Consider the following 25,070-nt stretch of genomic DNA (forward strand, 5'->3'; position numbering starts at 1 on the left):
ATTTGGGTAAGAAAGCAGTTGCCATGTAAATGTTTCAGCTTACTTTTGTAAATCCTTGAGTGTAGTTCTGCTGTATGTCTTGGCTTCTTGCCCCCTGAAAAGACAAAAAAAAAATAATGTCCATACAAGTTTGACAAACCACCTTTCCCTGCTGACAATAGATTCGTGTTTGAATGGCCCAAAATTTCTTAATAGGCCAAGTACAAAAAAAAATGCAAATAATATGAAGCATTGCTTCAAGGTCAATTATTTAAAACAAGCACTGGAATCAATTTCCCATACTAACTAAATATATAGGAGCATATTCAATTTCATTGAGTCAACACAGCTCTATGCAAATACATAACAGAAGAACTACTTTCCAAGGAAAAAAGCACTTCAGATTCAAACCATGCTTACCCCTCACTATTTGTACACTATTACCACGATGCCAGGAATCTTTCTGGTATCTCTTCACAATTCCAACAGCTAGAGTATCATTTAGTTCATATTGGCACAAGACTGTTAAGCTACAGGGCAAGGGGAGGGTAAAGAAAATAAAGTTACCATTCCCATCTGCAGATCAATTGATATCTTTTGTCCAGTTCAACCTACCGATAATCAGGATCTCTGGTTATAACTGGAAAATCAATAGGAATTGCCTCTCTTGGATATGAGACTTCATTTTCATATATCAAGTGGTTTCCATGAATCTAAGAGGACAGTAAAAAAATAGCCAAAGGAGAGTTAAAATTGGATTTTAGAGGTTTTAACCACAAGAGGCCCTCACATCTACATCAACTTAACTGTTCTTGTGGTGCCACAGCTATCAATGCTAAACTCAAAGAGAGCTTTACGATGGTCAAATTCTTTTGGTTGGCATTTTCCATCCTTCAACACCATTTTACTAGGATCTAGTTCAGGCACAGTCTCCACAAGTGCAGTAATCACCATTGTTCCATTTGGAAAGCACACTAACAAGAAAATTAAAAATACAGTTACTTAATAATCAAGTTTATAAACCAGAAATTCAATTCCAGTTTCGAACTTGCCTGCAAGATCCATAGGAGGAAAATTGCAAACTACAGTGAATGGAATCTCAATCTTCAATGTATTCTTGTCCTTCAGTGTCAGGTTAAGTCTAGCTGTAATTCCTTGAAGACTCAATTTCTGAAGAGGAATCAGAGACCCAGTTACTCTGGGGAAATAGCAAACAGGAAAATAGTGAAAAGAGGGTAATTACCTATTTATACCTCATAAATCACACTCCTTCCAAAGAGAGGGACACCAAATAAAATATGGGTTGTATTATCCACAAAAAGGTACCCAAAATCTTGTGCAGATTTCTGTGTTACCAGCTTTTGAGCAATGTAAGGAAGCCAGTAGTGGATTAGATTCCCTTGAGTTATTAGTAGATACAAGTTCTTTTCATCACAGAATCCTGTTGCCTTGGGTAACACTAGAGAGGATAAAAGGAGACATTACACTACCAGGTCTGTTCCTTCAGGAAAGAGTTTATTACTTACTCACCAATATCTGGCACTTCCTGCATTACTTTTACATGGTGATTAAATGGTTCATTTTCTGGGTTTATTTTGAATACATAGATGACATCAAATATGTAGTTTCTGATGTTAGAATGCAGGTGCTGGAAGACAAAAATAAATCGATTTGCATTCCAGAATGAGATAGCCATAGAATCTTGTCATCATTGTACTGATAAAGCAAAAAAAAGTTAAAGAATCCAAAGTTATGAATAATTAATCCCACATTCCTACCAACCACAAGAGTAACCAGAATGAGAAATGCCATTTATATTTCAAATGATTTGAATGGCCAGGCCAAAAGAAAAACACTGGAATGAAATAAATTTAAGCAGTTTCTCTTTTGATCTTACAACTCATAACAGGGTAAACTTAAGAATTGGAGCACTGCAAACATCCCTTCCAGCAGAATGTGGCAACAAATCTCAATAACTTGTGTCATGGTGATTCCAAGTTAAAAACACTGCAGCAGTTTCTGAAGCCATAGTAACTATTACTATGAGTATAGAATTTGTGGACAGGAAGACAGGCCAGGGATGGTTTAATGGCTTGGAACTGTTCTCTAGCACTGAACCACTGACTCACACACCATGGCACGAGATGGGTATTAATCTGGTAAAATTAATCTTGCACACCAAGTACTTAGGACCAAAGCCTGTATCATTGTACTGATCATAGCAAAGTTGTTTACTAGCAGATTGCTTGATGATCGGTGATCAATTTTAAGCAACTGTTATGAAGCCTTGTGATAACAGAATTACAAGTAATATGGGAACATTTTCCACATTGTATTAAATGGTTACTTTACCTCTGGCTTCACGTTTGCATTCTCAAATGGAACTTCCACTATGTAGACTTTAGTGTTGTTAGGCAGTGGCGTGTCATAGATTGTGATTCCCATCTTGTTTGCCTGATCCACCTTGACTGTCTGTGTACCTATAGTTAGAGCTATAAGCTCTACATCTGGAAGGAAGTTGCCTAAAGAAATGTTGAATATGCGCTTTTCTGGAACGGTATCTGCAGGGAATGAAGATAAGTTATCTGGTGCCTTGTTTTACTTAAGTATTCTCACCTGCATTACTTACTATTGGTTAAAATTGGTGGCCGTGGTATGAAGGGCGAGGCAACGGGATGCACAATTGTGTATTTGGTTAGCTCCCACTGATGTTCTGCAGATAATTGTATCAAGTACAAAATACCATGTTGTCCTTCAATTGCACGGCTCTGAAACACAAGTTAGTTGTAGATCAAGCTGCAACCATTACTGAAATAAGGGCATATAATAATTTATCTTATTGAGAAGTTTACAGACCTTGTAATATCCACCTTCTGCTCCGATGGGAATAGTGATAATGATGTCTGTGGCATTGTATGTCAATGTATAATTCAGCTGTGCTATTTTATCTGGGCTGAGAGTAACGCCTTCAACTCCCAAAACAATAGAGTCATCGTAGAACTGTTCTTCTGGAGAACTAAGTGATGGGATGATTCTTGGAATTCTCCATCTGATCTTATTCTCAGTGAAGGTTGTGCCATCTGTTGAGGATTACTTTAGTTATTATATGTTAACCACAAGTCTAAACATACAACAGCAAATGGTTCCAACTACATATGCAATATTTGTGTTTGAGTCCTATGAAATCCCAGAATGAACTTTGAAAAAAAAACACCACTCAAACTGATCAACATTGCATGCAGAGATCACCACATAATTATATGCAATAGGCATCAATATACATCAGGACCAGATTAATGCAGAAATTAATTTTGAGTTGGAATGTAATACAGTTAAATGCATGCATCGGCAAAACAAGTTTGAGTGGAAGATTAGATGGCAAAAAAAAAATAGATTTACCAGTAGGGCAAGCCACTGCTGTGTCAATTAAGAGGATCATCCACTCTTGTTTGTAGAAAGTGGTTGATCGAATGCTCGAGACCGGCACATTTTCTACCTAGAAGTGTATAGCAGAGACAATACTTATTTTCACATTCTAGTCTTTGATTTACTGAGTTTGAAACTCACTTGTAGTTACTCACCATTAACTGTTCAATCTCAGTTGTATTGTACGGAGCCCTGAACAATAGCCGAGAAACTGTTGTGCCAATTCTATAACGAGTTCGCAAGATTTCATTGACAGTCATAGTCTTTATTCCTTCAGGAAGATGAAACAGAACTTGCCAAATGGCATTTTCAGCTTCTTGAGCCTTAAAGGAAAAATAGTTAATTAATACAAAAGCCAGAGCTTGACAGGGGACAAAAACAGTAAGCAACTTACAGATGGAACAGCAGCCATCCAGTCTTCACTATAGTCATTTTCAATCCCTGGTATTATTCTTTGAACTGATACCTAACCAAGTAAACAAGCATAGAACAAAGCCTGGTTATTATATGTTGCAAAAAAAAAAGTTTGCACAACTTAAAATTGAGGAAAGAATTAAATATTTGCAATTATGCCATCCTAAAATTAAAAGTGTGCAAATTGCTGGATGCCCCAGTTTCCCAGCTCCAGGGAGTTTAGCAGAAGGCATCGCTGGCAATGGCAGCATTTTACTGTAATGGCAACACAGGTGGTAAGGAACTAAACAGTTTGAGTCATGATAGCACCCATTTGAAAGGAAGCATTTCCTACCAGGTTCAGGCAAGAAAAATGTATAAATTCAGAGTTGAATTACATGCATAAGTGACAAATTTCTTTAGAATCCTGCTATATCCAGTGATTTAAATACAATATCACAAATTGATAGAATTAAGCACAACTGATCACTTGAGATGGACAAAGGTAGGCAAATCTTTTAATAGATAACACTTAATAATCCCCCCCAGTTGCTCCCTCAAATCTTTTTTGTATATGATAGACTACTTGAAGTTGAACACAAATATAATTTCAGACTACTTGTATCACATAGGAAATTGAAGAAATTGACATATTGAATATAATGCATTTAATTGCATAACGGTGTTGATGCTTTGCAATAATTCAACTAAGCTAAAAAATGTTTTGTGTATGATTTTCATTTGTACTCAGTGTCTGAGGCTTCTCGCTTAAGTGCCAACAATATTCAGATGGCATTGATGGATTCCAGTTGTCCTGATACCATTTCTCCATGACCACAATGTCCTGGCTCATCACTGGCATTGCCAACAATAGCAGGGAAGAAGTCTAAATGGGAATGCAGAAAATGAATCTTCAGTCACATGTTGCACTTCATGGTTTTGTATGCTAGAAGCATGTTGTCAACCAATGCACATAGATTAGTGCTTTGTAGTTGCCAAGAAAAATTTCAACAACACCTTTGAATGCCTTCTGTGTGATTTTCTCTGGTCATTGATGACCTGTTTGATTTCAAGACCATCAAAAATGCCTTCCTTAATCTTGGCATCAGTTATTCTGACTGGAATTATGAATTGAAATAATGAATATAGATGATTGTAAAAAAAGATACATGATAGGGAAATTACATGGTAATTTTCATGATCAGCAGACTAAAATCCATAAGACACAATCAAAAGTATTCAGGAAATAAAATCTTTTGAATACCTCTCTGAACTACAGTACATGAACCAAGTACAATTTTTCAAATGCATACCTCCATGTAATTTGGCTCACATAGGATTTCTCTTGCCGACCATGGAAAATATGAACACGTAATGGTATGGACATAAGTCAGTGCCTTTTCCATGTGACCAATTGGAGCAATCTTAATTTGTAGACTTAGCCCAAACAGGTCATCACCCTAGAATCAGGAGCACAATTTTTAAAGTCAAAGCAGTCCTACAGCAACCAATTCCCCCAAGAGCCAGAGTTTTCTTACGTACAATATTAATTTAGCAAGTTTAAATTATTGCTTAAAACCTATTAGTTTCCAGCTGGCTTAAGAGTATCATTTTACAACGTGTTCTATTTACTTACTTAATGTTGACAAATGTGAAAGGCAACATTCTAAAATACTTCTGGTTTTGGATCTGTAAAGGCAGTAAGACTTGTCTACAAATGTACGCAACTACACACATCTGCTATTTTACAACCCAAACTATAGCCCAGCCTTCGCGGCTGTTCCCAGCAAAATCTATGATCAGGTGCGGATTGGTTTTTGATGTCTGCACTTTAAGGCAGCCGATCGAGCCGGTAGAGTGCACACGTTACGTTTTTCAGGCAGGTCGCCCCCACACGGTCCTCAGCAGCGGTGCACGTACTCACCTCGTTAACTACCATGCAAGCCAAAACCGATGCACGCACTAGCACGTTACCAAACGGATCCTGGGAGACTGTATAACCGCACTCATTTGCGAACGACTGAGTAAGCAGAAAGACTTTGCCCGTTGAATCTAACAGTCGGAAAATAAAAGTGAGAATAGGACAGGACAAAAACAGAATAGGATTGTTTGTCAGAGGTAGATTTACCGGCAACGCCGAGGCTCCACGACTTGTCTTGCAGTAAAGAAGCGTCCAACTGAATCCAAAATAGGCGCCCATAGCAATGACTCTGTATGACACCTACCCACACAACGAAACAGAATGAAGATAGGACATGTCCCGTACACCATTATAAAACAACACTAGAAGACCTATTATTACCTCGAGGCAGCGAGTGCTGCATCCACGCATTAGTAATAAATAGCGCCCAAACCAACGCCAACCTAAAAACACAGATACACAAACACATACAGACGGCAGAAAAACAGCGAGGCGAACTAATGTCTCGGGATAGCCCGACCAGCCTACCTCAAAAGTACGCCCATCCTGTGGTACAGTGCACTACAAACAACAGGAACTACAACTAGCCACCCACAATCACTTTTTAACCTTGAGCAGCCACTTCACGCTAATTGGCTCAACATATCCTCGTTAAAACGAGATAACTCCAAGGCTATTGCCAACCAATGGTAAGTCACGAGATAGAGTACCTTATCGAAAGAACGTGTTGGACAGTTGAAAATTGAGAATGGAAATCCACTCCCGAAAAGCAGATCACTCCACAGATTCTTCTAATTCCAGCCAGACTTCACATTTTTTGAGCTATATAAAGTTTTAAACATTATGTAACGATGAGCAATCCACACAGAATGTCAGACAGCATTTATAGAGGGGAATGAACTATTTATTCCCTTCCATAATGCTGCTGATTTGCTGAGTGCCTCCAGCATTTCGTTGCGCAAGATTTCCAGCACCTGTAAGTTTCTGGAAGAATGAGTAACATAGAACCATAGAAAACCTACAGCACCATACAGGCCCTTTGGCCCACAAAGCCGTGCCGAATATGTCCCTACCTTAGAATTTACCAAGGAACACTCACAACACGCTGGAGGAACTCAGCAGGTCGAGCAACATCTGTGGAAACGACCGTGAAACCCTTTGTCAGGACTGAAGAGGGAAGGGGCAGAGGCCCTATAAAGAAGCTGGGAGGAGGGTGGGAAGGAGAAGGGTTCCGGCCTGAAACGTTGATTGATCGTTTCCACGGATGCTACCTGACCTGCTGGTTCCTCCAGCGTGTTGTGAGTGTTGCTCTGACCCCGGCATCTGCAAAGTATTTTGTGTTTGTGAAATTACCTAGGGTTACCCATAGCCCTCTGTTTTTCTAAGCTCCATGTACCTGTCCAGGAGTCGCTTAAAAGACCCTGTCGTATCCGGCTCCACGACCGTCGCCGGCAGCACTTTCCACGCACTCACCACTCTCTGCGTAAAAAAACTTACCCCTGACACCTCCTCTGTAGCTACTCCCAAGCACCTTAAAACCGTGCCCTCTCGTGCTAGCCATTTCAGCCCTGGGAAAGCCTCTGACTATCCACAGGATCAATGCCTCTCATCTCATGTACCTCTATCAGGTCACCTCTCAACCTCCATCGCTCCAAGGAAAAAAGGCCGAATTCACTCAGCCTATTCTCATAAGACATGTTCCCCAATCCAGGCAACATCCTTGTAAATCTCCTCTGCACCCTTTCTATGGCTTCCGCATCCTTCCTGTAGTGAGGCGACCAAAATGTAGATAAGTCCTACATTCTCCTATGCTTTGATACTGGACTAGCATAATTATTATACAATACACAGTCCTTTCAAAGAGCACGATGAGAGCCGTTCGATTCTGTAAATTAGTGCGCATTTAAAATGTTATAATCACAGACGGCAACTTTCTTAACTGATGTTGATTTCAGAGCATTTCTCCGATGTTATTTCTTTACTGTTTGAAACTGGATTTCGAGAGTTCATAAAGTATCAATTGGACGCCACCCCTAAACTGCGGTGACTTTGGGAGGAGTTTGGACGGGGGGTCGGGGGGTCGGGGGGTGGGGGTGGGGGTTGGGTGTGTCAGTTTCAGAAAGGAGAATGAAGAGCTCCAATCTGGGTTTGTTCGTATCAGTGGAGAGAACACGAACCTAGCTACCGACACGCACACAATTACTGGGGCGTTTCTCGGATGCTTCGTTTTCGTAGGCGCCTATCACCAGGGAAATAGTTATATCGCCGAGTGTCTCATATAAAACCTGGCATTCTTCCAATAGTTCTAATTCTTGTATTTACTTAATTATGGAAAATTTCAAATAAAACCATCAGCTGTGTGGTAATGCATCCGTAATGACATAAACGTTGTTTGTCCGAATTAACTTTTCCAATGAAAATCCAAACGATAGTCATTGGCTTATGCCGAGCTGAGCCCTCCTCATAACTAGAAAGAGATTTCGTTTGACCAACGTACATTTGTGCTGCTCAACATTGGCGCACAGGTAACCGTCTCAAAGTCTCCTTTTAATCCAGCATGTCTTTATATTACAGAGGAGGCAAAGAGAACACAGCTACTGTACCAACAAGAGAAAATCTGCAGACACTGGAAATCCAAGCAACACACACACAAAATGCTGAAGGAACTGAGCAGACCAGGCAGCATCTATGGAAAAAGAGTATAGTCGACGTTTCGAGCCGAGCCCATGAGGACTGACAGCCAGCACTGTCCGCCAGAATGAGACAGCCATTGATGGAACACAACTCGCAAACAAAAGGCAGCGGAGAGAGCAGTTTCATTTTGACCTCCGCCCACACAAGCACACACCCACGATTATCTTTTTTTGTATAATTGATTTTAATTCTCAACTTTGCAATTTTGATCCTGCTTGTTTTTCCCGCAGAATTAGAATGACAGATTTTCGATTTCCATTCCAATTACCAAATATTTATAATATATTAAAATATGTATTTTTTTAGATTATCCTTTCGTGCTGGAGTAAATTTCTCAGCATTCCTTTATTGCTGCTGTGAACTATCGAGTGAGCAGAACGTCTTTTTTTTGTTCTTTTTGTGGATTTCTTTTCCTGGAGGTAGCGCGCGCATGCATGTGTGGGGGAGGGGCGGTGGTAGTTAGAGTTAAGTTTTACTGTGTGTGTTGCAGTTTAATCGTTGCTTTTGGTTTACGAGCTGCTATGATCAACTTCACATCTAACAACTTTCGTTCAACTGCGTTATTGTAAAAATGAAAACGTTTTAAATCACTGTGAGTCATCAAGAACAGAACTTCACTGACACTTGTTTCAAAATTAATTCCAAACTTTCACACAATTATCATTGCACCAGAACATTATGACGATATAATCTGTAGGCTGCAGATGCTCAGTCATTGTTAATGATCTTGATCGCTAAATGATGATCTTTACTCGCCAGGGAGAACATTGAATCAGTCGGCAGTAAATACTGCACCGTTTGCTGGAACGCCGGAGGTTAATAGTGATGTGAATACCAATGAGTATCATAAAGTAGATAGAGGAGCACAATTAGGCCACTTGGCCAATTGAGGTCCTCCACCATTTCATGGCTGATCCAATTTTCCTCTCAGCATCAATCTCCTGCTTCTCCCAGTATCTTTCCATGCCCTGACCAATCAAGAATCTATCAACCTCTGCCTTAAAGATTAGGCTTTCACAGCTGCCTGTGGCAAAGAATTCCACAGATCCACCACTCTCTGGCTAAAGAAATTCCTCCTCTCCTCCATTCTAAAATGACTTCTAATCTGAGGATGAGTCCTCTGGTCTTAAACTATAGGAAACATCCTCTCCACATCCATTCTGTCAAGGCCTTTCACCAATCAATGGGTTTCTATGAGGTGACCCCTCATTCTTCTGAATCCCAGTGAATACAGGTCCAGAGCCAGCAAATGCTCTTCATACAACAAGCCATTAAATCCTGGAATCATTTTCATGAACCTCCTTTGAACCCTCTCTAGTTTCAGCACAGGGAATTGAATTTAGGAGCTGAGAGATAATGTTGCAGCTATATAGGACCCTGGTCAGACTGCACTTGGAGTACTGTGCTCAGTTCTGGTTGCCACACTACAGGAAGGACGTGGAAGCCATAGAAAGGGTGCAGAGGAGATTTACAAGGATGTTGCCTGGATTGGGGAGCATGCCTTATGAGAGATTAAGGGAGCTAGGGCTTTACTCTTTGGAGAGGAGGAGGGTGACAGGAGACATGATAGAGGTATACACGATATTAAGAGGAATAGTTAGAGTGGACAGCCAGCGCCTCTTCCCCAGGGCACCACTGCTCAATACAAGAGGACATGGCTTTAGGGTAAGGGGTGGGAAGTTCAAGGGGGATATTAGAGGAAGGTTTTTTACTCAGAGTGGTTGGTGCCTGGAATGCACTGCCTGAGTCAGTGATGGAGGCAGATACACTAGTGAAATTTAAGATACTACTAGACAGGTAGATGGAGGAATTTAAGGTGGGGGAGGGTTATATGGGAGGCAGGGTTTAAGGATCAGCACAACATTGTGGGCCAAAGGGCCTGTAGTATGCTGTACTATTCTATGTTCCAGAATAGGCTGAGTGAACTCAGACTTTTCTCCTTGGAGCGACAGAGGATGAGAGGTGACCTGATAGAGGTGTATAAGATGATGAGAGGCATTGATCATGTGGATAGTCCAAGGTTGTTTCCCAGGGCTGAAATGGTTGCCACAAGAGGACACAAGTTTAAGTTGTTGGGGAGTAGGTACAGAGGAGATGTCAGGGGTAAGTTTTTTACTTAGAGAGTGGTGAGTGTGTGGAATGGGCTGCTGGCAATGGTGGTGGAGGCTGATTTGATAGGGTCTTTTAAGAGACATTTAGGTAGGTACATAGAGCTTAGTAAAATAGAGGGCTACAGGTAAGCCTAGTAATTTCTAAGGTAGGGACATGTTCAGCACAACTCTGTGGGCCAAAGGACCTGTATTGTGCTGTAGGTTTCCTATGTTTCTATGTTCTATCCATTCTTTTAAAAATGGGGCACAAAACTGCTTAGAAAACTCCAAGTGAGGCCTCACCAGTGCTCCGTAAAGTTTCAACAATACATCCTTGCTTTTATATTCTAGTATTCTTGAAATTAATGCCAACATTGCATTTCCCATATTCACCACAGACTTGACCTGCAAATTAACCTTCAGGGAATCTGGCACAAGGACCCCCAAGTCCCTTCACATTCTCAGTTTTTTGTATTATCTCTTCATTTAGAAAATAGTCAACCCTTTCAGTTCTTCTACCAAAGTGCACGGCTGTACACTCCCCGACGCCGGATTTCATCTGTCATGCAAGGAACGGCAGAGAGTTGTGGACACAGCTCAGCATATCATGAGAGTTAGCATTCCCTCCATGGACTCTGATTATTCTGACAGTTTGATTGAGGCAGTGAGAAGTATCAATAAAGACCACACCCACCTTTGATATTCCCTCTTCTCCACCCCCCCCCTTCAAAAGCCTGAAAGCACATACAGCTAGGCTCAAGGACCGCTTCTACCCTGCTGTTGTAAGGCAAGATGGACTCTTGACTTCACAATCTACCTTATTATTCATTTGCACCACACTTTCACTACAGCTGATACACTTTATACTGCATTGTTATTGTTTTACCTTGACATTGTGCAATGATTTGATCTGCATGAACAGTATGCAAAACAAGCGTTTCACTATATCACAAACAAGAGAAAAATCAGCAAATGCTTGAGTTGAAAATATACACACAAAATGCTGGAGGAACTCAGCAGGCCAGGCAGCATCTATGGAAAAGAGTCAACATTTCAGACCAAGGCCCTTCATCAGGACTGGAAAACAAAAGAGATGAGAAGTCAGTGTATCAAGGTGGGGGGGAGGGGCAAGGAGAGGAAGGAGTACAAGGTAGTAGGTGATAGGTGAAACCAGGAGAGGGGGAGAGGTGAATCAAAGAGCTGGGAAGCCAACTGGAGAAAGAAATAAAGGGCTGAAGAAGGAAGAATTGGACAGGAAAAGGTAAAGGTGGAAAGATGTGCCTGGAGGCTGTGGAAGTGAGCAAGGTCCTCCATGAATACTTCTCTTCGGTATTCACCAATGAGAGGGAACTTGATGACGGTGAGGACAATGAGTGAAGTTGATGTTCTGGAGCATGTTGATATTAAGGGAGAGGAGGTGTTGAAGTTGTTAAAATAGATTAGGACGGTCAGTCCCCGGTGCCTGACGGAATATTCCCCAGGCTGCTCCACAAGATGAGGAAAGAGATTGCTGAGCCTCCAGCCAGGATCTTTATGTCCTCGTTGTCCACAGGAATGGTACCAGAGGGTTGGAGGGAGGCGAATGTTGTCCCCTTGTTCAAAAAAGGTAGTAGGGATAGTCTGGGTAATTATAGACCAGTGAGCCTTACGTCTGTGGTGGGAAAGCTGTTGGAAAAGACTCTTAGAGATAGGATCTGTAGGCATTTAGAGAATCATGGTCTGATCAGGGACAGTCAGCATGGCTTTGTGAAGGGCAGATCAAGTCTAACAAGCCTGATAGAGTTCTTTGAGGTGGTGACCAGGCATATAGATGAGGGTAGTGCAGTGGATGTGATCTGCATGGATTTTAGTAGGGCATTTGACAAGGTTCCACACAGTAGGCTTATTCAGAATGTCAGAAGGCATGGGATCCAGGGAAGTTTGGCCAGGTGGATTCAGAATTGGCTTGCCTGCAGAAGGCAGAGGGTGGTGGTGGAGGAGGGAGTACATTCGGATTGGAGGGTTGTGACTAGTGGTGTTGCACAAGGATCTGTTCTGGGACCTCTACTTTTCGTGATTTTTATTAACGACCTGGATGTGGGGGTAGAAGGGTGAGTTAGCAAGTTTGCAGGTTACAATGGTTGGTGGTGTTGTGGATAGTGTAGAGGATTGTCGAAGATTGCAGAGAACCATTGATAGAATGCATAAGTGGGTGGAGAAGTGGCAGATGGAGTTCAACCTGGAGAAGTGTGAGGTGGTTCACTTTGGAAGGACAAACTCCAATGCAGAGTACAAAGTAAATGGCAGGATACTTGGTAGTGTGGAGGAGCAGAGGGATCTGGGGGTACATGTCCACAGATCCCTGAAAGTTGCCTCACAGGTAGATAGGGTAGTTGAAAAGCTTATGGGGTGTTAGCTTTCATAAGTCGAGGGATAGAGTTTAAGAGTCGTGAAGTAATGATGCAGCTCTATAAAACTCTGGTTAGGCCACACTTGGAGTACTGTATCCAGTTCTGGTCACCTCACTAGAGGAAGGATGTGGAAGCATTGGAAAGGGTACAGAGGAGATTTCCCAGGATGCTGCCTGGTTTAGAGTGTATGGATTATGATCAGAGATTAAGGGAGCTAGGGCTTTACACTTTGGAGAGAAGGAAGATGACAGGAGACATTATGGAGGTGTACAAGATTTTAAGAGGAATAGATAGAGTGGGTAGCCAGCACCTCTACCCCAGGGTACCACTGCTCAATACAAGAGGACATGGCTTTAAGGTAAGGGGTGGGAAGTTCAAGGGGGATATTAGAGGAAGGTTTTTTTTACTCAGAGTGGTTGGTGCCTGGAATGCACTGCCTGAGTCAGTGATGGAGGCAGATACACTAGTGAAATTTAAGATACTACTAGACAGGTAGATGGAGGAATTTAAGGTGGGGGAGGGTTATATGGGAGGCATGGTTTGAGGGTCGGCACAATATTGTGCGCCGAAGGGCCTGTACTATTCTATGTTCTATAACTCTTGCATCCAGTACCTACAACATTATTAATAGACCCAAATATTGGTATGGTGATGGCAATTTGATACTGATAATTGATAGAGAAAAAGGCACAACAATACAGAAAGTCCCAAGGTGATGATAGGATTCTGTTTCTGAGAACTTCTCAAATATTTGTAAATCAGAACTGAACAAAAAGTGTGTGGGAGAGGATCACAGGAACAGCGTGTGGGAACAGTGGCTTCCAGTCTAACTGAATCTAGAGTGGGGTGGGAGGGGAGGTGATGCAGGGAGAGGTGGTGAGAGCACCTAAAGACTCACACTCACTTCAGGGCACCACATCTTAATGATCTGACTCTACAATTCATAATTGGATACAGAATACATTTCAATAAGTGTGAGTGGTGTTAAAGCAAAGAAATCAATGTCAAACAAAAATAGAATCAGGTTCATTATCATTGACAAATATCATGAAATTTGTTGTTTAGTGACCTTAAACTCATTCTTCTGTCCCCCCCCCCCCCCATCTCTTTCACACACCTCCTAGCTACAGTCAAGGAGATCAGCAGTTTGGAGTTTAGAAAGCAGATTTACAAAGGCCTGGAGGTAACAGATATAATCCAAAAGAGTAGGTCTTGGTTCACCGCAAGACAATGTATTTTATAGTACACTGCCAAATTTGGCATTATTTACATATCCCAGAAACATTTGCCCTTAGACAAAATGTAGGGGTCTAGCTTAGGCAGCTGTCAAACTTTCAGCTTTTTGCCCATATGGCATTAATACCAAACATTTTTTTTTTAAACTACACAGGATCTCCAATGCCCAAGTTTGAAATAAACACTGACAGTTAGTTAAAATGATCCCAAAAGCATATTTTAATGTTATATCCAAATTTCAGAGCTATGGTATATGAAGTGCCAACATGCATCACCAAGTGCATCATTAGTCTTGGTAATGATACATAAAAAAGTATCATCACCATGTTACACATGCAGGCTCTCTCCAGGTATAATTGTTCTGCTCCAAAGTATTAACTACCAGATATGCTGTCTCCTATTCACTGAAGGTGAATGCCAATGTGTTCTACAATTTAACTGATTGTGATTGCAGTAGATAGTTTCAGATATTGATTCAGTTTTCATCACTATTCAAAGAATTTCAAAATTCTCACTGAAACCTCAGCCCTTAATTTCCTCCCAATCCACATAGTATACAGGACACAAGGTACACATACTTAGATAGCAAAGTATCTTACTGAAATTAGTTTTACTAAAATATTAGTTGCCTCACCTTATCAAGTGGAATAATAACCTGTCTCAAGATTCAGAAGCATTTAGTCTTGACTCACTGAAACTTGACAAATACTGTTAATTCTATACTAGTTCCATTTCAGTAGATCAGCAGTACTTCAGATCAAAATACTGAATTTTGATTCAATAGACCCCCGCCCACAAAATGTATGGTAAACAAGATTTAGATTTAATGAAAAACAATTTATTTCCTTCTCCCCACAAATTGCAACCAGTACAAGTTAATAGTTTGAATTAACATTTCAGTGGATACAGGCTTATACAGAACATCTTGCTCATAAAATGGATTGGTTAAATATTCAGTATTGAAAATTTGCTATATTTTAATCCTGAATAAATCTAATTTTAAATAATCTGTGCACATGATATAACAACTAAGAATTCCAATTACAATGGAACCAACAATTGTTGCACCTCCAAGCAGCAGCACTGGCCAGGAATAAGATTCCCTTTGGATATCTGTGGGGCAGTAAAACAATTAATTATTTTTCTGAAATAATATCCACCTTATAATACTAGTTCAAGAATGTTTTCTCACCCCTTTTCCCATTCTCTACTGTAGAAAGTTCTGCCAAGATGAGCACTGCTCCTGATGATACAGATCTCTCCAAGTGGTGCTCTCCAGCAACACTCCGACCTGCAATTACATAGTCCATCAACACCAAGTTACTGGCAACAAACTTCCTGGGAAGACGACTAACTTACCCATTCGCTGTTTTCTTGGAACACAGTTTCCAGGACAGAGCAACTCATTTATTGGGTCCTTTTTGCACAAGACTACACTGCAATGAAAGTACACCTTGGAAAAAAAAAACACATGGAAAACATTAGACATCGCTCACTGATTCAGAGCACATATATGAAGAACAGTTCTCACCTCTCCCAATAAGATATTCATATCTCCCATGGTAAAAGCAAATGTCTTCACTTCAAACCTTTTCACATGACTAGGATACCTGATCCTCTCCTTCCTCGAGACTGGATGGAAGATGGTCATATGTGGATCAGCTTCATACTCACAGCTGTTAACAAGATAGCTGAGTCACCTGTTGTTAACTGCCAACTGCCCAGCATCAGAAGAGGCTCACACATACCTTTGGACAATGATAGACCATTGTGGTATACTGTCTCTTTCTGGAGATGCAGTTGCCCAGCAGGACTGCAAGAACAGCTCAATTTGTGGATCTTCATTGTGCAGCAGTTGTACTTCAAAGTAGAGAGGGTCAGCCAGATACTTCATGACTGGATATTCATTGTCCTTGTACAAGGTAGCGTAGGATGCATCTGCAAATTTTAAACAAAGACACCTGGATGTGGATAGGTAGTTGAAATTTGTTGGAGGGCCCCAAGGAGGTGAAAAGGCAGTCACAACTTGCCTTTCTTCCCACTCACATTTGCATTTTTAAAGGGGTCACCAAATTGACAAGTCACAGATGGTTATTTAAATGCCTTTAATACTTGCTGTTGTGCATAATTATTAAAACTCAAGGGTTTTACCTTTGGCAAGTTGTATACTCAAGAGGATTGGTCCAAATCCAGGCATAACAATTGGCAGAGGATTAATTTGATGCTCAAACTGAAGATGCATAGAATCATTTATGGGATAACGACAAGATATTGCAAGTCTAGTTGGAGAAAATATGCAGTTATTCACAGATATGAAAGAAACTTCATATAACAGTAAAGCACAGGTAACAGAGCTTTTTGCTCAATGTCAGCGATGAGCACATTACCAAAACAAATGGATCCCTTCAGCCTACACATGATCTGTAACCTTCCATACCTCCGTGCCCATCTAAAAGCCACTTGAATGCTACTTCTTTATCAGTTTCCACTGCTCTCCTGCTGCACACTCCGGGCAGCTGCCACTAAAAACAGACCCACACACATTGACTTCAAACTGCACAGACCCTCTCCCCTACCCAAAAGGTACTATATACTCTCTAGTATCCAATTTCTACCCTGGGTGAAAAAAGTCACTTGCGTCTCAATTTTATCAATTTAAGTCTTCCCTCAACCTCATACTCCAGACAAAATAAACCCATGTCTGTCCAACTTTTTAACCCATTGCATTCTAATACAGGTACCTTTGTGAACCTCTTCTGAATCCTCTCCAAAGCCACCATATCCTTTCTATAATGGATTAAGAAAACTGCATGCAACGTTGCAAGTGCAGGCTAACTAAGTTTTATACAACTGAAACACAACTTCCTGAATTATACACAATACTTTTAGCAATGAAGCATACACCTTCTCCACTTTTCTATTTCCTTGCATTGCCCCTTCCAGGAAGGTAGAGACTCGTATCCCAAGATCAGTGCTTCTGAGGGTCCTGCCATTAACTATGTATTTGTCCTCCTAAAAAACTGCAACACCTCACACTTGCCCACATTAAATTCCATTTGCCATATCTGCTCCCAGATCTGATCTTTATTTTCTCATTCTTACCGGTAGGTTGGTTTCTGCTTTGATTTGGCTCCCATGTATACTACTTCATTCTCGTAGATCATGTAATCCTTCTCAAACTAAAGGAAGGAAATTTGTAGAGTTACTAAATGCCTGACCAGACATTCTTGCAGGCTTAGCATTCTATACAGACATTCACTGTTTACCCTTCTAGTTGTTCCACATGAATCTACAGAAAATTCAAAGACTGCTTGGGATTTACTCTCTTTTGCCTTGCAAGTTGGGTCTTTCAGCATCAATTTATTAGTGTGCCTTCTCAACTGTGTTCCAAGTTTCATTGCTGTAATTACCATCTTGCCATTTGGGAAACATGCTGAAAAGGAGAAACAAGTGGTTGTCAAGGCAATAGTGCAAGGCAGCCATTGTTTAGAAGCAAAGGCAAAAGCTTACTTATGAAATCAGAAGTAGGAAAGGTGCAGGATACTGAGAAGTTTGTTAGCACCCCCAAGCTTTTATTATCCTTCAGTTGGAAGTCAAATCTACTTCTTATGCCTTGGTGGCCAACTTCCTATAATGAAAAAGCAATTGATTCAAAATGAATCCATTCCAACAGTTGTAAGAAACCATTTGGTGGTAAACTACATACCTCATGGACTACCTCAGCTGCATCACGTGGAACAGTCACTATTAAGTGGGTGCCATTCTCTCTCATAATATAACCATCATGTCCAGAGTGAAGAGAGAGCTGCATTTTTCCAATGAAAGGGATCCAATACCGATCCAAGGTACCATGAGTAATCACCAATGTCATATTCTCCTCATCACAAAAGCTATTTGCCACAGGAAGCACTGCAGGAGGAAAGTTGCTTAATCTCTGTTCTTAAAATGAATTCTCACAGCAAAGCCAAATTAACTCACCTATATTGTGTTTATGTATTAATTGAACAGCATAAGTGAATATTTTATCTTCTGGCACCACTGTCAAGGTGTAGGTGATGTCAAGGGTATATTGTTCAACACCATCTCCAATGTACTAAAAGAATAAAATTGACAAGACTTAATAGCTGTTAAGCCAGCATTGAAACATATGATACGCGGGGTTATTGATAAGTTCATGGCCTAAGGTAGAAGGAGTCAATTTTAGAAAACCTAGCACATTTATTTTTCAACATAGACCCCTCCTACATTGACACACTTATTCCAGCGGTCAAGGAGCATGTGGATCTTGGACCTCCAGAAAGTGTCCACAGCAGGGGTGATCAGTAAGTTCGTGGGCTAAGGTAGAAGAACATGAGTTACATAGCTCTCGTTGACCTGCATGTGCATGTAACGCTGTGATTATGCAGAAAGTTTGAAGTTAATAGCTCAGTTAATTACTCAACAGGGGTGATTGATAAGTTCGTGGCCTAAGGTAGAAGGAGATGAAGTAGTGTATAAATGTAGGACTATGTTGAAAAAAGTGTGTTAGGTTTTCTAAAATTGACTCCTTTTACGAGAGCGTGAGAGAGCAGAAGAGCGTTTTTTGTGTGTATGTTAGTCCATTACCTTCCTATCCACAACTGGAGACTGCATTGGAACCTCAAGAACAAAGATTTTATTGAGGGTTGTCTCATTTGGGGTTCTCCCATGGTATACATCAAACAATTGATTTTCTTCATCCACAGGAAAAGACAGAGAACCCAGAGTAAGCTTCTTCAGTTCCACATCAGGAAGAAAGTTGCCCAGTGATACATTAAATAGCCATTGCTCGGGACTGGTATCTGGAAGAGATAAGTAGAATTGGACTCTTAAGATATGTTACAAGCACCATCAACTGGTTATGTATAGCTTTTTAGGAGGGTTCGTACCACACACGCACCAGATACTGGTTGTAGTGACAGCATCTTTTGATACTGCTACCTTCTACTGCTGCAGCTCCTTATCAAATTTTATTGTAGTCAATTTCTAAGATACTTTCAAATGAATTTTATCAATGGCAAAGACAAGATACATGGCAAGGTGGAATCTCTAGTTATTCATACACAGCTTCAAGTCAAATTCTGCAAGGTAAAGCACTTTTCTCCATGTATACACTAACAAAGAGGTTTTCCTCCTCATCAACACAAGCATTGCCCACTTCTTCACCATTATATCCTAGTTATCATCAAGCATACTGTCCTGATTATGTGATGCATTTATTGGATGCCCAGTGTTTCTCCTCTCCCACACTTACAGCCATTAATAATTATTTTTCTCTTAATAGCAGGAGAAAACAGCACACATCCTAACTTGACATCAAATCAGTTTTGGATTGGAGCACAAAAGTTCCCAGCACTACTAGCAAATGCTCAAGAGACTTGTCCTTTTTAAATCACAAACTTCAGGTACCATTTTACCATAATACCTACCATCAGTGTAAACTAGAGATTTAGGAATAAAGGGAGTGGTCACTGGATGGATGACATTCATTTTATTCAGTTCCCAGCTGTCATCTTCCCACAAGTGTTCCAAGAATAGATTAATGCTATACTTGATGCCATACTGACCATTCACCACATGGCTCTGAAAAACAATTCAGTTGTTAGAACCAAGTGACTTCAAGCTCAAACAACTTAAAAACCTGCCTTTAATATTGCAATCCCCCCCCACCCCGTTTGACTAAGGTACACTGCAACTTGCCAAATGGTAGCACTGAAATTGATAATGAGAATTAATGTGCAGATGAGAAGGTCTCAATTGCCAGTCTGATTTTTGGATATTGACCAAAGTGGAGCACAAATAATTTCCATTGGTCTGAACCTCAGAATTAGGATTTTATTATAATATAGCACCAACCATTAGAGAATGCAAGAATAGTTAGATAAAGATTCACATATAGCTTTTGATTAAACAATTTGTTTACACATCTTGAGGAGACAAGTTCTAATGTGGGAATTGGTTGACTTAGTTTCAAACTGTTTACAACACACCTAGTCAACCTACAATCCCACAGAATGCCCTTTTGTAAACTTGTTTATGAATACAGGAGTCCAATCTTCATGTTGTTAAATTTAAGTTGATATTTATGTTACATCCAAAGGTGTTTTATTGACCAAATTTCATGATGCATTACTCCAGGTACATCCACTCCAACAAAGAAAAGCTAAATTTAACCAACCTTGTAGTATCCATCCTCTGCACCAATTGGAACCTTTATAAAAAGGGAGGTGTCATTTTTCTCTAAAGAATAATTTCTTTCAGCCATTCTTTCTGGGTCCAGTTTGATACCATTTACTCCCATTGAGCTGTTGTCTTGATGAACTTCACTGGTCACAATCGGAGTGAATATTCTTGGCAGTGTCCAGATGATTTGGTCTTCAGTGAATGATGTACCATCTGGAGGGAGGGATGGTGGGGAAGGCACATGACAAGAAATCGATTCCACAGCAGTAATTTTTTTTTTTGATAAAAGGATCAAAACAGAAAGCATCTTAAAATGTATAAGACTTTAGGGCAAAAACAAACAAACAAATACTGAAAACTACTCCTGGAGTATAGTCCCCAGGTGCTGCAGGGCAGGAAAACTTATAGCATGCAAAGCTTTGCTTCAGATTTTCAATGGCAGTTGCTTTTGGACATGAGAAAATTAATTGTGGACAGATTTACTGGCCTATATTAACATGAACACATTAGTCTATTCTAGGCACTGGATAAATTTTGATCATTCAGTTTTGCACAACTTGATATGTAAAAGGTAGAAGAAAGCATAGACTCTAGGTACTCTTCATAGTATAATGTTTCAGTCCTTACCAAGAGGGCAAGCTACTGCAGTATCAATTAGCAGAATCATCCATTGCTGTCTATAGAAGCTAGTTGATCTTATTACAGACAAGGGGACACCATGGAGCTAAATGAAAAGGGAGAAGTCATGCAAATATTATGAAACTCTTGTTTACTAATAGAGATTATATTCCCCCCCCCACTTTCAACCCACCCTCAAGTATGTTAGTTGAAAGTATTAGTAAACTTACTGAAACTACTTCAGCCTCCATTGTTTCATATGGAGCACGGAACAAAATACGAGTCTCAGTGGTGTTGATTCCATAGTTCAACCGGTGTGCTTCTTTCACTGTCATACTCTTTTTGCCACTAGACGTATGGAATACCACTTGCCATATTCCACGTTCTGCATCAATGGCCTAGATGACAAAGACCATGGAATTGATTCTCTCAAATGCCATCCAAAGGATTGTTAGGCAATGCAATTGTTGTTCCCTCACCAATGCATATGCAGATGAAAATTCAGCTCAAGGTTTGAAATTACTTGAAAAACTTAGGATTTGAAAAAGCAGGAAAATGAAGAGCCAGTAGGAGTCAAAGCACAGGCAGGGGTGTAGGGGTGCATAGATCTAGGCAATAGCAAGCTGCCTTATTATGCTGTATGTAGAAGCTTAGTTCTGCAACTGGTGCCTTGGATGACCCTGACATGCATCAAGAAATCTGTTAAACTTCTGCCTGAGTAGATTACTCAACATTTAAACAAGTGCTTCTGTGTAGAAATGCAATGACATTAACATACACTTTTGGGTGCATTTTCCAAGAAACAAGAGTTACTTGAAGCATGACATGCTTCTAAATTTTATTCTGGGCAAACATTTATTTTTAAATATTAATCTGTGAGGAAAGGATTATCAAAATATTTAAAGCACAACAGCATTGTTATTGCTATTACATTCAGATACTATATAGAACAAATTAAAAGATGCTTTAACTTCTATTCTTAAAGTAAGAAACCAGTCTTGAAACATTGCTTGACAACTGATGAACAATACAGACCATGACTGGTTACAAACAACTGGATTATGGTACCCCACATACAATTGAGCTCCCATAATAATATCAAGTTCAAAAATTACACGCATGTGCATACTGTTCATTGTTTCCCCCCAGCCAGGAAAAAAAAAGGACCAGTTTATCCTCTGAACTTTCCAACAGTTGTTCTTTAGTCATATGCTTTTGATCCATTCCTAGAGTACCGAGGTATGGTTTATTCTGTTCTCCCCCCACCCCCAACCCTACACAATTGACAGAATAAAAATCAACTTCTGGACATCTGTATGAAACAGGAACCCTTTTGTTTTCTGGGGAAACAGTCTGGGCACATTCCTATTTAATTTGTTGAAGGCAGTGTCCAATTCCACAAATGAGTATCCACACTGTGATAGTAGATTGTTGAAGTACAGATAGTACTTCATGCAAGTAAATGCTTAAGTAATCCATCAGTGAACAAATGGCCTCCTTAATCTAATATTTAAAACATGTTTCTTGCAAGACAGTCAGGGGAAAAACCTACTTCTGGAATGGCCAAAGCCCAATCTTCCGCATCTTGAATGTAATCCTCCTCAATGGTTGGTATGTTTCTTTGTACAGAGACCTGTGAAGAAAGAATTGAAAAGCAGAGGTTAGTGTATTTTCATTGTTGTTTTCACAGCTAGGTTTTGACCATTTACTAATCAGGTGAATTGTTTAATAGTTACCTGCATGTAATTTTGCTCACAGAAGATTTCTCTTCCAGCCCATGGAGAGTACATACAAGATAGAGTTTCAATATATGTTGAAGCACCCACGTCAGCTCCTAACACTTGTATTTGTACAGTAAGATTGAACTGCTCATCATTCTGGAAAGAAGTTAGAGTGGATACGTTGCACCAGAATAGGTAATACACATTTAATAAGGTCTCCTAGTGAATGGAAATTCTATATCTCCTGTAATTAAGCTTCCTATATTTACATTTTCATCCTGTGACAACTGAATGTTCATCATTGAATCACAGGTGGCATGTAGCAATCATTCCCAGTTCCCTTAATTCTACAGGATCAATTAAAATTAAGTATGAATAGTTAATTAATTTATGACCAGAACCATTGCTTCTTCCTACTCTTTTGCATTAATTGTAATTAAACTGACTTAAGAAATCAAAATGAAACCTTAGAAATACTTACTCATGTTTGGCTTTTAAAACTTTTTTTTGTGAGTAAACATTGTAGAATCTACTTACCAGGATATGCACACCACAGCTGAGTATGGAGGCACGGAATTCAATATCCTGGTGATCTACTGCTATAGTGTAACCACACTGTGAAGCAGATCTTGGTGTAACAGAAAAGATATAACCAGACTGATCTGAAAGCAAAAGCAACCAGAATTTGGGCTATCCATATTTGCAAACAATGCCAAAGACTGCTTCTGTTTTCAAATAAAGGTGGAGACGTACCCCAAGTATTTAAAAGTTGTGGAATTTTTTTTCCCCAAAAAAGCTTAGTGTTTGCTCCAAAACTTAATACAAACAAGGCTCATCATGCTTCCTGCAATAATTGATAGCTTGCAGAATAGATTAAATGAAAAGCAATTTTAGGCCACACTACATTGTCCTGTTTTGTATCCATTTTGTTGTTTACAAGTTCTTAATTAGGTGGAACGGGAGAATAGGTTTGAAATATTACACATAGCTGCACAAATATCCACCAGATATAAAATACAGGCAAGTTTAACTGTAGGTCCAAAAAACAAAGATCAAATCCAACTTCTCAGCTGCTAACTCACCTTAATCAACTTTAAAGTGTTACTTGGGCACGTTCAGTTTGTTTACAATTGCCTTCAAGCCTATTCCATTGATTTTGCTGAATACTATACCTAGTTTCTATCCATCTCTCCACCATAGTCTTTTAGTGCTATTGGAGAATAATCTATTCAGTTATACACCAGTTGTTTCTTCTAAATACTCCACATTTTTAAAAAGTTATGACTGACCAATTTCCACTGTCAGCATACCAGTTCAAGTAAATCAGGCCTTCCTTTCAAATGTGTTTTGTATTTCTTGTTTCCTTACAACTTGAGGTTGTCATTCAGTCCAAAACAACAAAAAAATCCAGTATTTCCTCCCTTACCAATACCCCTTCTTATTCCTCCACAGCCTATTTCTCAGATGGGAGAATACATTGTATGACAAATTAGTGAGGAAATACTCTTGCTGTGAGCTAGTGCAAGACTGGAAGAGCCAAATGGCCCTATATCAAAGTGTGGAACATCCCCTTTACCATTTCTACACGAGGAGGAATTTACAGTAGCCCGTTAGTTTAACAATCAGCAAGTTTATGCCAAAGGCGGAAAGCGGAACACGGTAGGAAGAATATGTTGTATAAACTTCACACACATAACACAGGTCAAAATCGAACCTGGATCATCGGAGCCATGACAAAGCGTACGGCCTACAGCGCCAATCTATAGCTCAAATATCCGCAGACAAATAAGACTGTTCAACTCCAGGCCATTACCGTAACATCAATAAAATTACACATTACGGATTGAGGTGTAGATCGGCCTGCACGGTACTGGACGCAACAGTAGAACGCCATTCAGCGGAAGCACGGCTCCAGTTCGCGGAGAACTCACCAACAATGCCAATCTGCCAAATTTTCCCAGCGAGAAAGTTGTTGTCTAGTCCAATCCAAAAGACACTGCCCCGACATTCAGTCCTCACAAAATCTGCAGAAATAGAAAACACGGCAGTGTTAAGCCGTGCAGACTCGGCGCCTGACCACCCCTGCCAACGGTTTCACCCGGACACTGACCTGCAGACTCAGTTTGCATCCCGCTGTCAGGAGCTGCCGCAGTCGCCACCAGCACCAACCTGTCAAACAAACGAGCGCACATCAGCGAGACGGCAAACTCTGTCTTCCTCGCAGACTCTGTCCCCGTCACGTTGCAAGACTCACCCGAATAACAGAGCGCGCGTCATGGTCCGGAACCCGTCCGGCCGGGCGGTGCCTCTGTTGTTGCGCTGTTTCGTTCCCATGAGGAACGGTAGACAATGAACTCAGTGAGTGGAAACAACGCCACGGTGCGAGCTATTTAAATAGATC

The 25,070-nt window shown here is 40.4% G+C and overlaps 1 protein-coding gene across 1 annotated transcript in view; it reads right to left on the reverse strand.

Moving 5' to 3' along the window:
- Positions 1-24,948, reverse strand: part of zpax1 (zona pellucida protein AX 1) — a 26,113-nt gene extending 1,165 nt beyond the window's left edge. The window contains exons 1-37 of the mRNA XM_072280610.1: positions 24,780-24,948; positions 24,601-24,693; positions 23,207-23,331; positions 22,685-22,825; positions 22,501-22,581; positions 21,179-21,346; positions 20,958-21,054; positions 20,326-20,543; positions 19,577-19,730; positions 18,735-18,949; positions 18,108-18,222; positions 17,836-18,038; positions 17,640-17,757; positions 17,396-17,562; positions 17,232-17,308; positions 16,281-16,408; positions 15,878-16,067; positions 15,661-15,805; positions 15,489-15,582; positions 15,322-15,420; positions 15,101-15,242; positions 8,890-9,003; positions 6,101-6,162; positions 5,723-5,850; positions 5,112-5,258; positions 3,561-3,728; positions 3,379-3,475; positions 2,836-3,059; positions 2,609-2,747; positions 2,332-2,540; positions 1,510-1,627; positions 1,233-1,438; positions 1,032-1,149; positions 787-953; positions 595-692; positions 400-509; positions 44-94 (exon numbers count right to left, since the gene is read on the reverse strand). Of these exons, the coding sequence (XP_072136711.1) occupies positions 44-94; positions 400-509; positions 595-692; positions 787-953; positions 1,032-1,149; positions 1,233-1,438; positions 1,510-1,627; positions 2,332-2,540; positions 2,609-2,747; positions 2,836-3,059; positions 3,379-3,475; positions 3,561-3,728; positions 5,112-5,258; positions 5,723-5,850; positions 6,101-6,162; positions 8,890-9,003; positions 15,101-15,242; positions 15,322-15,420; positions 15,489-15,582; positions 15,661-15,805; positions 15,878-16,067; positions 16,281-16,408; positions 17,232-17,308; positions 17,396-17,562; positions 17,640-17,757; positions 17,836-18,038; positions 18,108-18,222; positions 18,735-18,949; positions 19,577-19,730; positions 20,326-20,543; positions 20,958-21,054; positions 21,179-21,346; positions 22,501-22,581; positions 22,685-22,825; positions 23,207-23,331; positions 24,601-24,693; positions 24,780-24,861 (5,008 nt within the window). The 5' untranslated portion in view covers positions 24,862-24,948. The remainder of the gene's footprint in view (positions 1-43; positions 95-399; positions 510-594; positions 693-786; positions 954-1,031; positions 1,150-1,232; positions 1,439-1,509; positions 1,628-2,331; positions 2,541-2,608; positions 2,748-2,835; positions 3,060-3,378; positions 3,476-3,560; positions 3,729-5,111; positions 5,259-5,722; positions 5,851-6,100; positions 6,163-8,889; positions 9,004-15,100; positions 15,243-15,321; positions 15,421-15,488; positions 15,583-15,660; positions 15,806-15,877; positions 16,068-16,280; positions 16,409-17,231; positions 17,309-17,395; positions 17,563-17,639; positions 17,758-17,835; positions 18,039-18,107; positions 18,223-18,734; positions 18,950-19,576; positions 19,731-20,325; positions 20,544-20,957; positions 21,055-21,178; positions 21,347-22,500; positions 22,582-22,684; positions 22,826-23,206; positions 23,332-24,600; positions 24,694-24,779) is intronic.
- Positions 24,949-25,070: the final 122 nt, after the last annotated feature.

Source organism: Mobula birostris, chromosome 2, assembly GCF_030028105.1.
Source record: "Mobula birostris isolate sMobBir1 chromosome 2, sMobBir1.hap1, whole genome shotgun sequence".
NCBI lineage: Eukaryota > Metazoa > Chordata > Chondrichthyes > Myliobatiformes > Myliobatidae > Mobula > Mobula birostris.